Source organism: Centruroides sculpturatus, unplaced genomic scaffold (assembly GCF_000671375.1).
Source record: "Centruroides sculpturatus isolate CEXI.00-Female unplaced genomic scaffold, Cexi_2.0 scaffold666, whole genome shotgun sequence".
NCBI lineage: Eukaryota > Metazoa > Arthropoda > Arachnida > Scorpiones > Buthidae > Centruroides > Centruroides sculpturatus.
Window position 1 is genome coordinate 158,985 of NW_019384928.1, and position 13,547 is coordinate 172,531.

The window sequence follows — 13,547 nt, forward strand, 5'->3', positions numbered from 1 at the left end:
TCAATACCATCATCATAATTTTATTTTTAAATACAATATGGTCATATAAAACAATTACATGCTTAATTATTTTATCACCAGATAGAAAAATGAAAAAATTACATTTGTTTTATATCTGGATTGCCAATATCGTTTATAAATTTCCATGTATAGTTCGTTCATAAACACGAAGAGTATCTACTCGTTTAGACCACTTGTTACAAACTTTAAACATATAAACTCTTTGAACTGCATCATGAACCATCAGTTGATGCCTACGCTACATTTTGCTTTCCTCCGCTTATCTGCAGGAAATCTGAACAATCGAACGTCGGTAGACTTACTTTTACAATTAGGTGCAACACAATAACCCATTGCTTAACGTTTTAAGTACGTATATAAGTAATAATAGTCGACTCATGCAAGAACCACGTATGGTGAGCTCTATCGATGAGTCCCAAAATGGCCGCTGCCGCATAGAATCACGGGAGCGTGTCCTGACCTTCTTATACAGACCTTGGACATAGCCAAACATTGAAGCGCCACAGCACTGGCGAAAATTTAAATTTGCCGACTGGAATTCTTTCGAATGATTGACTTTCGGAAAATCGATGTTCTACTATATATATAAACACGGAGATTGATATGAAAAAAAAATTACTTATCCATCCCGATGCAATGAAATTTTTTCATACTCACTCGGCTTCAATTACCAGCCAGTATTGAATAGAGATGGAAGCTAACAGAGAGATCTCTAGAGGAAAACACTCGAAACCTACATAAATGACTGGAAAAAATAGTAAACTCAAGGAGCTAAAATATACTACATAGAGTGGATTGAGCGACGCCATGTTTAAAGAAAATTGTCATTTTTCTTTTTGTCAAGGGGGCATGACATTTGTCTTGTGTAAAAGTAACGAGCTAGAATATTCTAACTCGTTGCAAAGCAGAGGAAGACTTAACCCTTGACTGAGATGGTGCGAATCAAAATGACTTTACTTATTTACTTTCAAGATTTAAAAAAAAATTTTCTTTCTTTAATATAAAAGTTTGTTAAATATAAAAATTCTTAATTAATGTTTTAATAATGAATCGTATAATTTTCATATTACAATATAAAAAACGTTCACATTGAGATTACATATAGTGTTTAATTATTTTTATTTTCAAAAAGACACTGTGGCCAGGCAGGCCTTTTTCAAGCATCTTAGAACAATAAAAAAGGACCAACCTTCTTTCATATAGCCTAAATTTCGCATATCCTATCAATATTGTCAGTACGGTAAAATTCTGGCACCGATTCCCTGTAATGTAGCTTATGAATTGAACGCATGTAGCGACTTTGTACCACCTGAAGTTTATTGACAGCGTATAAAGATGCGGTTCTCCAGACAATAATACCATATCTTATTTTGGATTCTATGCATATATTGTACAACCGTTTCAAATGTAATGTACTGTACTTAAAAATTCTCTTGACGAATTGTAGCATTCATATGAGAAGAAGTTATCACTATATCGTCAGCATAACAGTGGCGTGCCGTGACATTTGATGATAGGGAAGATGCGTTTATTTTAAGAAGCTGATTTCCAAGGGCAATCAATCAGCGATGGTCTAGGGTCCATTCGTATTCGTTTGTTCGATAAGCCAGTAAAAACCGTAGACTTCTCTAAATGTATTTTTAATTAATAGATTATCTAACGCACTTAATAAATAAGCAAGTTCAATATAATTACTTCTGTTATATTAGATTCAATAGATTCCTTATACTCTCTAAATGCCAATTTTTGCTTCGATAACATCTTCCAATTTAGATATATTATATCTATTAGCCGTAACTTTGTTATAATTTTCAATATTTTATATTGTGTACTAATGTTAAATTCTATTCAATATCACAATTACATTCTAAATTGCTAGCCATAATATAAGGGCTAAAATTAAAAATAAAATTATAAAAACTTACTTGTTAAAATAAAATGTGTGATGATATACAATTATACATACCTGGTACAAAATATTCAATTGTATGAATATACTTTTAAAGAAAATTATAAATATAGTTTTGTGAAGAAACGTACATAAAAATAACATAAAATAGTCTTTACTTTTTAAATATTAAAACAATCCACCTAGTTAAAATTGCTCCCTTTCAGTGGCTCATGGATGGAATCAGAGATGGTCTTGGTAGGTGTGCAGTGCGTGCATGCAGGCCAAATCCCAAGGGTGCCGATACTGGTTAATGTCAAATGCATCTTTTGTCGCATCACTAGTATACCTCAAAGGACGCAACAGGGTTATTGTAAATTTTAAACGTTTCTCACCATAGCTGTAAAAATCTAAATTTTTTAAACTTAAAAGTCATTTGTTTTCTAACTAATTCGTTTTAAGACCAGGTGTCCACGGAAATTTCCAAAATTTACAACTTTTAGTCACTTTCATTGAACTGGAAAAATTTCTGTCTTTATTACATCTAATATTACGAAGAAATCAGTCCACACTGTACTTGGTTAAGCTTTTGTTTAAGTAAAATTCCAGCTCTTTCAGCAGTGTTTTATTTGTGTCCCCACTCCCTAATCGCTTAATTATTTAACTACTTCTTAAGTAGAAATAAGTCTAAACTGGTTACTTTGTACTTGAATATTTGTAATCTTGGGAAAAAAGTGGAAAGACAAATTTTCATGAAAACGGATACATAAATCATAAATTTAAGAAATATAAATTCTAGAGCTTTTTCTGTACCTCGTGCATCTTTCTCATTCATTAAATTTAGTTGTAAACAGGGCTGTGGAGTTTTGGTGTTTTAGTCGGAGTCGGATGGTAAGGAAAAGTTGGAGTCAGTAGATTTTTACACAACTCCACAGCCCTGGCAGGTCTGTGGAGTCGGAGTTGGAGTCGTGGAGTTTAGGTGTTTCAGTCGGTGTCGGATGGTAAGGAAAAGTCGGAGTCAGTAATTTTTACGCGACTCCACAGCCCTGGTTGTAAACGATGCTACCAAACAGTTAATTTTTTAACATTATACAAGAATTGTACATGTTTTTTTCTACATCCCCTTAAAGATGAGATATATGAAATCGTAATATCACTGGTTTAACATTGAAATCCATGAGTAATATAAAATCGGAGAGCGGAATAAAAATATCAAATATTTTAATGGATTTTTTTAAACTCCTGTCAACTATACAGAAATATCATAAAAACATAACCCAACTGATAAGAATTTACTGGTAAGTACTCGCGATTCACATAATCAGGTGAGGGCGGCCAAATATCTAGCAGGCAGGCGCCTAATAGCCCAGAACCGGTCCTGGATAGAATTGGATGCAGTATATTTGTAGCATCCACCCAAGGTCTTAGGCTTCCACCAGCTAAACCGGGTGAGGTTGGTGCTCTGTAAAGTGAATCTGTAAAGCATGAATCTGGCTTTTTGGATGCTGACAATACAGCACTTCCACTCCGCCACTAATATTCGAATATACAATAGCAATCTTATCTTTTTTTTTTCACGTGTAGTATAGATATTTGTAATAAGATACATAATGCGGTTATAATAAAATATTGTGTGATTATTTTTATATAATTAAAATTAATATGTATTTATTTTTTAGAAAATACAAGGAAAGCGGNTCAATATTTGCAATACTTTTGTTATAAAGACACACTGATTCAGTGAATTATTAAATCTATCAAAATAAATGATTGATTTTATACATTCATTCCAAAAGTTAGTGTACTTTCTTGCATTACATTCAGTAATAATTTTTGGTTTTATTATGTAACATTGATTTCAAATTATTTCCTAAACATAAACTTCCAAGACCAGGCATGGCCAACATATGGCCCGTCTAATGAATCTACGTGGCCCACAATCAATCTTTCAACATTAGCTAGTGAAGTCCGAATAGCTCGATGAAAAATTCTGACGCCTAAAAAAAAAGGTCAACAACTCACTGTGCATTTAGAGTTAATGCTCCATTACAAATCTCCTAAGTACAGCATAGAATGTTGATAAAGCATGATAATGTGAAAAATGTATCTGTAATCTCTATCTACGATTCAGTCTCTACGGGGTGACACCACAATGAGATCTCACACCACCTCAAAATCTTCCTAGGGCAGCCTCTGCTTTGGTCTGTGGAAAAAGTTTTCTTTCCAATTCGGCCCGGGGCAAAAACTGTTGGCCACCCCTGTCCAAGACTATTAAATTAAAACAATGATTATGATACTGATTAACTAAGTTAATATAAAAATGATAATTTAAGTGAATGATTTATAAATAAACATACAAAAACTTTAACTATTTCATTGTGCAATTGATCAATATTATAAAGGTAGAAAAAAAACACTATTTCTATTACTTTTTTTGTAGTAATTTTTGTGACATTTAACTGTTACTTTTAATTCCCAGATGAGGTGTGGATCCAATAATTTCATTTAGGTGGTGTACTTCATGTGAATATTGATTATTTTTAGTATCAAGAATGTGTTCATAAAAATATGATTTTAATCTGGAAAAAGAAAATGTTTTTATTTCCAATATTTTACATCAGTATGCAATACAATTCTTTATTTTCAAATGAATTTAAAAGTAACATCCATCTTGGATGTTTTCTCACTTAAGTTTATGTCAATGTCTTTTATGTGTCATCAACAAAATAACTTAAGTGCATTAAATCTCTCTTCATTCTTGCTGCTTCGTAAATCATCTTTTACATGTCCCAATAACAAATTTGCTCTTTCAACACCAAATGAAATTACTGGTATTAATAAAAGATTAAGAACTTTAGTACTATTTGGGAATATTTTAGAACAACTTCTGCTATTAGATAATGTTGATTTTATACTGTCAGTCTTATCATAAAAGTCAAGCCAAACCCTTTCTTGCAGTTTCAGCTCATGTTTAAAAGATTCAGCATATGGCAAATTGTCTAATAATTTAAAATTTTATTTGCTATTTCTTCACTTAATTCTCAGCTCGTATTTGATGGAATCAGGTAGACCCCTTAATCACATTATTAGCCATTATCTACAACCTCAGGTTAAATTGATAAATCAGAGAATCTATAAACAATCTATAAATTGCTTGCTTAGAGTATACTATTGGGTTATTTCCTTCAATATTGTTTCGATGAATTTACTTTCCATGCATACAGGGTACCATTAGAGTCAATGTTTGCTAATTTTGTTATCATTGTACTCTTACTGTACAGTACATAAGATCAAATTCTGAAGTATCTTCCATAGACTGTTCTAACACTGATTTCAAGTGAGACACCATTTCAAATGCTTACATAATATCTAAAGTTGATTGTTGGAGTTTTATAGAGAGACCTTTAATGTAACTGAAAAAATGCAGAACTATTTGGCTTTCTAGTTGTTCTATGGAAAACTCTTCTCTATTTAGGATTTTAGGGAATGCATATGTATCCTCTGCACCCCTGGATTACCCTGCAGATGTAGATCAACATCTTAAATTACATAAGAAGATATTTTATATAATTTAAACAATCAAATATTCATTAATAAAGAGTAAAGAATATTTAAATGTATTTTATTATAACAGAAATTATGAAGTTTTAATGTGTACTGTTATTAACAATGATTTAAAATAATGTACACACAATTTTGTTAATTTTATTATTTATTTACTAGAGAATCCCAGCCAACTAAATTGCCAGAAGTGAAGAAAGTTCTTCTGTTTGGATTTAATGGTACTAATTTCTTTTAGTATACATTTTATATTTTATTTTCCTAATAATTTTTTTTATTTTTAACAGTACCAGGCAATAGTCATGTAACTGTAGATGTCATGGAAGAAACAAAGCCATTATTGCAATTAGTATTTTATTGTATTGAAAAAATACGAAGATTTCACTTGAGTAAAGAGGTTAGTTATCATATGTTAATGTTTCATGCAAATGAGAAATTGTTGATATCAAAATTCAAATAGATGTGATATTCTATAATCATGTCTTGTTTTTTATATACTAGGTATTCACTTTAATGTTTATCCAAGTGATCTTTCTAGCATTGCATGAATATACACATATGATGCATTAGTTCCATTGTGATGTTTACAGTTAAATAGATAAATTCATCCTAAAAAGAGATATATATAGATTGCAAATTAGTTTATGACAATATGCAAATTTTCCAAAATAAGCACAATATGGAAATTAAAAGTTGATCCTGACTAATCATGTAGCAACACACATTTTTTTTACATTCTATTAAAGAGCTAATATCATGTATTCTGCTATTTGGTAGAACACATTGACATCTGTGGTAATAACTACTGTGAAATGATTATACTTTATGGAGAAATGAGATGAAATTCATGAGAAGCATCACATAGGTATAGGTCTTGGTTCAACTGGAAAGCATTCTTGAAACCTATGACAATTCTGGATATATGCTGCTTGATGGAAATTGGTAGCACAGTCAGAATTCATAGTCCTAGTTGTCCTTGTCTTCTTGACATTGAAGTTTTGGCATAATTCCCTGCATACCCACATACATAAAGAAGCAAGCCAGTGTGGACTGCAGCAGCCACAAATACATTGAATTTTGTTTCTAAGACATGTTGCAGATTACTGTTAATAGGCATTCAACAGTTATCTGCAAATATTTTTTATCTTCAACTGGCACAACATGATATTAAATTTACAACAGTATAACAAAATATGAAACACCAGGTATATTTTACACTAAACATCTGATATGGCATCTATTCATCGTCATTATACCATACTGACAGCACATCCTACACACTACAGTGGACAAATGAAGCAACTATAGCAGGTGTAGTACCAGAGAGATAATGTGTCAGCATCATTCAACAATCAATGGATGAGAAAATACAGTCCTGTTCCATGGCCACCATGACCATTGGATTTTTCCAAAAAGCAGCACTGGTGATATTCGCAAGCTGGAAAAGTAAATTTGAGTGGCTTATAGGATAGTGATGCCAGTCATCATGATATCAATAATACAATTTTTAATTAGCTTTATGTTTTTATTGTTGCTGTAGGCAGTTATTTTGAACATGTACTAAATATAAAAAATGCATAAATTTAGCAAAAGAAAGCTATTTTAAAAAATATTAAAACTTTAAGGTTAAAAAATTAATCAACCGTTGTTTTTCATCCATAACTGCATTTAATCAGAGAGAAAACCAATACTAAGATATTTTGATGGTAGTATTTTTTATCACTATGCATTTTGGGTGTTTCTTAATCTTTTTAATAATTTTTATATTGCCTCTTCAGGCAATACAAAAATTTTTTTTGCAAAAAACAGAAGTTCATTTATACATTTTCCATAATCCACAAATCATTGTTCCTACCAAAAAAAGCTATGTTGATTTTTATTTATCCTTTATAGTTAGAGGTACTTTGTACATTATGTTAAATCATCATAAAATGATTCCCTTCAGTTAAATTTTCCATCTCTCCTGAGTGTAAAGATATGTATTACTACAGAACTTCTGCACAATTTACATACATCCCTTTTTTAAATTTACTTTACTATATATACCACTGAAACTAATTTACTACATGCATACACTTGTGCAATGCTGGAAAGATCTAACTATGTAATATTTTAAACAAATTGTAATTTCCAAATTTTCCTAACATGTAATAATAAATTTATTAGGCTTTGGATGAAAACATTGTAATGAACATTTATTTATTGTGACATTATCACAATGCTGGGATGTAGCTTTTAATCATATTCTTAATTTATTCAATTTAAAATATATGTTCTCCATTTCAAATTTGTAATGACTTGCCCCTGTACATCATATTTTTTCTGATGAAAACAGAGTCATGCTGGTCATCTATGTAACTCCATTTAGGGAAAACTTTTTAATTGAATTCATATGACTTCCAGTCTAGTCTGGAAGTTTGTATATAGTTAATCGAGGCCTCCTGCCCCAAAGCTTTCCATATCTGGTCTAGACTTTCATCTATCTAATACCGTTTTTGAGATTAAGGAAGGACAGACAGATGGATGACAGTGGGAATTTATATGTCTACAATTTTTTCAAATTGCAGCTCAAAAATGTACAAAAGACATTGTTTAGAAGAAAAAAAAAAGTTGACTATTGCACATATAAAGACACAAGAAAAAACAGTAGAAAAAGTTATCATCCCCACTTATAATTTATGTAGGATTCAAGGAAAATTATTATTAGTTAATCTTAAAACAACTAATTGCAAGATTTAATGAAATTTTTCTTTAACAATGATGATTATTTTAGCCATGTGACTTTCCAACTTTGCAATTTTCTACATACACCTTAGAAACTGACTTATAAAAAATAATTCAAACCTATTAATTCTTAAACATTGACATCATCAAATGAATCACATGCAATCTTGAATAGCAGCAAAAGGTTTATTCAGGTGGAAAAACTAAAAAACTATTGTATAAATTGTTCATTATTTAGAACATAAACCCGATGAAGATAGTTAAAAATGTTAGTTTTTTTACACTTAAATAACTCTTTTGTTGTTTTTCAAGATTGCATGTGATTGAGTGATATACTTGAGTGATAGTGCAGTTAGTTTTTGAATTGTCATCAAACTGACAAAATTTATAAAATTACATAAGGGATATGACAATAATTATAACTTGTTTGAGTCAATAAAAAGAGTAAATTTATTAGAGGAATATGTATTTTAAAGACTAAGTAATCTTTTTTGTGTCATTATGCTAAAAGCTTAATCTGTATCATTTTAATTGAAACTTTTTTTACACAAAATATCTTGGTCTATTCAAAATAATTATAAAAATTGAAAAATATTATAGGCCAAAGCCAAGGCAGAGAAAAATCGTCAGAAAGTAGAAGAGGCGTTCCTCAAAACCACTCATGCCCAACGACAAGAAGCAGCTCAGCTTCGCAGAGAGGAGAAACGCAGAGCTGAGAAGGAACGTATGATGAATGAGGAAGATCCTGAAAAACAAAGAAAATGGGAAGTAAGTAATACTGTTTTTGAAATGTTAATTAATTTTATCTCCTTTATCCAATAAAAAAAAGAATTTATATCTAGGAACGGGAACACCGCCGTGAGTTGAAGAAGAGAGCACCCAGAATGAAGCAATTGAAAGTGAAAACACTTTAATATCTCAAGAAAAAATGTAATTAAGCATACTTAATTGGTGATTATAAAAATTTTTTACTCTTAATCATTATTGTCACTTATGTTTGCAAATGATCAAATATGCATTCTACGATTTCTCCTTCAATGCTTTTCGATATCTTTCTACCTCAACGTTCTCCCAATGAGTTTGCTTTAATGGTTTAAAAAACCTGTAAATAAAAAAGTGTTTTGAGGATAGACTATGCAAAAATATTAAAATAGGAATTGCTCTATTAACTTATATAAATATATTTATTATTTTACTTGTTCAAAATTTGGTTAATGCCATTTCTAACTACAGAACATAAAGCTATGTGCCTAATTAAATATTCAGAAAACTTAACTTATCAATAGGAAAAGAAGACTTAAATTAATTTGTTTTTAGCAATTTTTTTATTTCATTTAACATTTTTCTATGTGACAATATGAAAAAATTACAGAAATAAATTGTTGATATTTTGTAAAATATTTTATATATGTTTTGCATTGTTATTAATTTATAAAATTACTGGTTTTAACAATAATGAGAACTGAAATTAAAGAATTTGTTTTGAAAGATGGAAATATGTAGCTTTTACTGTAACAACATAGTAGATTACTCCAAATGTGGCAAATGGAACGTTTAAGTTTTGGTTACAATTTTCACTTTTCAAAAGAATAACTCTTATCTTTATTCTCTTTTTTTGTTTTATAAATTTGGGACGAATCAATAAGAATATCACTTGACATTTGAAATAGTATTCTTAGTGTTGCATTCTTGTGGATTCGCTCCATATATTGATTAATGAACAATAGATAAAGTCAATAACTCTGTAAATAATTAATGGAAATAAATATGTCTACTTCATTTTTAGAGTGGCTGTATTTTTCTTTTTTTAAAAAATAACTAGACTGAACAAAATAAATAAATTTTTGTTTTCTATGAATAAGACACAATTATCAGATGAAGTGATTTGAAAAAGAGTTTGTACTCAATATTATAAATATACAGACACACACATTACACCATGCTGTATATCACTTCTATTACATTAATAACGAAGCATTAAACTGGTTAGTGGGATGTGGATGGCATGCACCCCAACCCTTTACATGGGGGAAAAATCGAGTTTCAGGTTTTAACGAAAGATTACAATTTCAACTATCAAGTATCTCAAGATCAGTGCAAAAGGTTTTTGCTCAGTTAAAATAAATAACTGGACACAGTCAAAACATAAAGGCAAAACCATGTGAGGCTTCTCTTCACATGAAACTTTACGACTTTCTTGCAAAAGAACAAGAATTTCAGAAAAGTCAGGACCTTCGTCACAAAAAAATGAACTTTGCATTTCTGTGTGCATATGTTTGTGTTATTTAACATATTTTTATATTAATTTGCATAGTAATGTAACTTAAAATTATAGTAAAATTTGCTTATTTTTGGTTGTGTCTTCACCTTTCCCTATTTACTCCATGTTAAAATGGCCTCATTTAATGCTGTTTTGCTTAGCGCTTTATTGCCTATGCATGTGGGGTCTTTCTGTGCCTTTCTATCAAAGTTGATAGAATTTAATTTGTCCTTCTTGAGCTACATTAAAAAAATTCTATCAAAGTTGATAGAAAGGTATAGAAAGACCCCACTTAACGTGGGGATGCATTCCTAGGCAACAAAGCGCTAAGCGAAACTGCATTAAATGAGGTCATTTTAACATGGAGTAAATAGGGAAAGGTGAAGACGCAACCAAAAATAAGCAAATTTTACTATAATTTTAAGTTATATTACTATGCAAATTAATATAAAAATATGTTAAATAACACAAACATATGCACACAGAAATGTAAAGTTCATTTTTTGTGACATTTTTTGTGTCTTCTCGTTGAGAATTCTTGGATACCTTCAGCCATAACTTCATGCATTTATCAGTTAATTCTTGCCAAGTGAAGTCAATATTTTCTATGACATCCATGATGATATATTTTTTCCAAAATTACACAAAAACAACATAGATTTAAGGGAAGTACAGCACTACAACAATATTGCTGATTGGTTCATGTTTGGGAATAATCGTATTATATACGAATCAATGAAATGTCGTGTTAATTTAAATCAGCATAAATTTTCAGCATTTTTTAGGCTTCACCATGTTATATTGAATCAGTGTTAAGTGGGATCTTACTGTATATAGCAGATTACATAGTATAAGTATATAGTTTACTAAGTAGCTGTAGAATGAAATTTCAGTAAGCAGTCTGTTGAGGTGTATTTGATAGATGGAGAACCAAACCATTATACAATAATCCATTAAGACTGAAAGTTAAGACTAATTTTTCCACATCTGATTGGTAGACATTTTATTAATTTATCAATATATGACTGAAATGTAAGTATAATGTCTAATCTATTAAAACAAGGTTGGTCAAGCCAATATGATAGCATGCTCCACAAAAGCAAATCAAATATTAATTTTGTTTAAAATAAATTTTATAAATTATTGGAATCAAATAGTTGTTCAGAAGAATTTTTCACTGAATATACTGTAAGGGATGTGGTTTATAGATTCCAGAGGAACCAGGTAGTTTTTACTATAGCTTACAGTGACTGTAAATGAAAATGTTCAGTTCCCTTTTGTACATGCACGTGGACATGGATTGAACAGAAGCATGACAAAGTATAATTGAATCTACTTATACAAAATTTTTGCATGCAAATATTTACTATTATCTAAATATATAAAATTACTTGTCCTGACTGACTGACTTAGTCACAGATTTATCATCACCCAGAGCAAACTGCCAAACCTAGAAGTGAAATTTAGTACACAGTTAGGGTACATCGTGGAAATGCACACCAAGAAGGAATTTTTTGAAATTTCCAAGCGGGGTGAGAGGGAGAGCATTAAGGCTTAACCGGAAGAACGGCTTCTACTGTACTATTTTACATTAAGTATTTATTACATATACTTCATTAAGTACTTAGGTGTATTAAATTGATAACATTTCAGACATTGTTATAAATATTTTCATATATTTCGATTTTTTAACCAAATGTTCGAACCGTTTTAAATTTGAATTTGTCATTGCACATTGGTTCGATTATAGAACCATTGTAAACGTTCCAGAAAATTGATCAAATTGAAAATAGTTCGTTTGATTTTAAGCAATTCTCATCATTCTCAGCGGTAGGTGTTATATAACAATTACTATGATTGTTGAAATACTGAATATAAATGGGGTTTGCTTGCAAAACCTCCGCGGGCAAAGTTGAGGGTAACAGCTAGTACTCTATAAAATAAAAATTAATTTTAAAATTTTGTATTTCTTTGTAGAAAAGGGCTGGCATAATTACATTTTAATAAAAAGTAAAATATTGTATTTTTAATTGTGTTGGGATTGTCATCTGTGGACATTTTAAACTGTTTTACATATTTGTGCAGATGCATAGCCTCTAAAGAAAGGTTGTCACTGCAATGGAAATAGTTGTTCCTGGTGATTGGACATGGCGAGCAAAATTGGACTCGTGTCCAGATGTATTTTACCTTTTATTAAATTGTAATTATGCCAGCCCTTTTCTACAAACAAATGATTTTAAAATTGTTCTTTGTCATTAATTGATCTTTTTGCATGTATTTACTTGATTTTCAAATGATCTGGCAAAACTAATAAATCAGTGGTGTGCCGTAACACTTGATGATAGGGAAGCTGTGTTTCTGTAAGCAGCCAACTTCCAGGGGCAATCAGTCAGTGATGGTCTAGGGTCCCATTCGTATTCGTTTGTTCGATAAGCCAGTAAAAACGTAGACTTCTTTAAATGTATTTTTAATTAATAGATTATCTAACACACTTAATAAATAAGCAAGTTCAATATAATTAACTCTCTTATATTAGATTTAATAGATTCTATATGCCCTCTAAATGCCAATTCTCGCTTCGATAACATCTACTAATTAAGCTGTAACTATCTTGTTATAATTTTCAATATATATTTTATATTGTGTACTAATGTTAAATTCTATTCTATTTTGATTTCCAAATTGCTTCAATTTTACGAAAGAATCGATGCGGATTTACGATTTTCGTGTTTTTTGCCAGCTTTACTCAAATTATTTAAATCGTCAAAGCCATTCTTATTCCACACTAATTTTATTTGAAATTAGTAGGCAAGGCCAACAAAACAATTTTTGCATTTTTATGCATCCACAAAGCCATTTTACGTCTTCATAAATTTTATCATGAAAATGTCAAACAAATTTTTTTGTTGACGTATTTATATTTAATTTAGGCATTGGTCTTTCTCTTTTAATAATGTTTTCTTTTTCATTATAAGGTCTCGACCCAAAACTTTTTGAAATAAATTTTCAATATCGCAATTACATTCTAAATTGCTAGCCATAATATAAGGGCTAAAATTAAAACTAAAATTATAACGGGTGGTCCCTAAATGA

At 30.3% G+C, this 13,547-nt stretch overlaps 2 protein-coding genes across 4 annotated transcripts in view; one reads left to right on the forward strand and one right to left on the reverse strand.

Moving 5' to 3' along the window:
• Window positions 1-9,973, forward strand: part of LOC111631940 (coiled-coil domain-containing protein 47-like) — a 53,269-nt gene extending 43,296 nt beyond the window's left edge. Inside the window, exons 11-12 of the mRNA XM_023376281.1 lie at window positions 8,795-8,962; window positions 9,037-9,973. Of these exons, the coding sequence (XP_023232049.1) occupies window positions 8,795-8,962; window positions 9,037-9,108 (240 nt within the window). The 3' untranslated portion in view covers window positions 9,109-9,973. The remainder of the gene's footprint in view (window positions 1-8,794; window positions 8,963-9,036) is intronic.
• Window positions 9,082-13,547, reverse strand: part of LOC111631941 (L-galactose dehydrogenase-like) — a 24,285-nt gene continuing 19,819 nt past the window's right edge. For all 3 annotated transcript variants that reach the window (XM_023376283.1, XM_023376282.1, XM_023376284.1), the window contains one exon: window positions 9,082-9,296. In XM_023376283.1, the coding sequence (XP_023232051.1) occupies window positions 9,215-9,296 (82 nt within the window). In that variant the 3' untranslated portion in view covers window positions 9,082-9,214. The remainder of the gene's footprint in view (window positions 9,297-13,547) is intronic.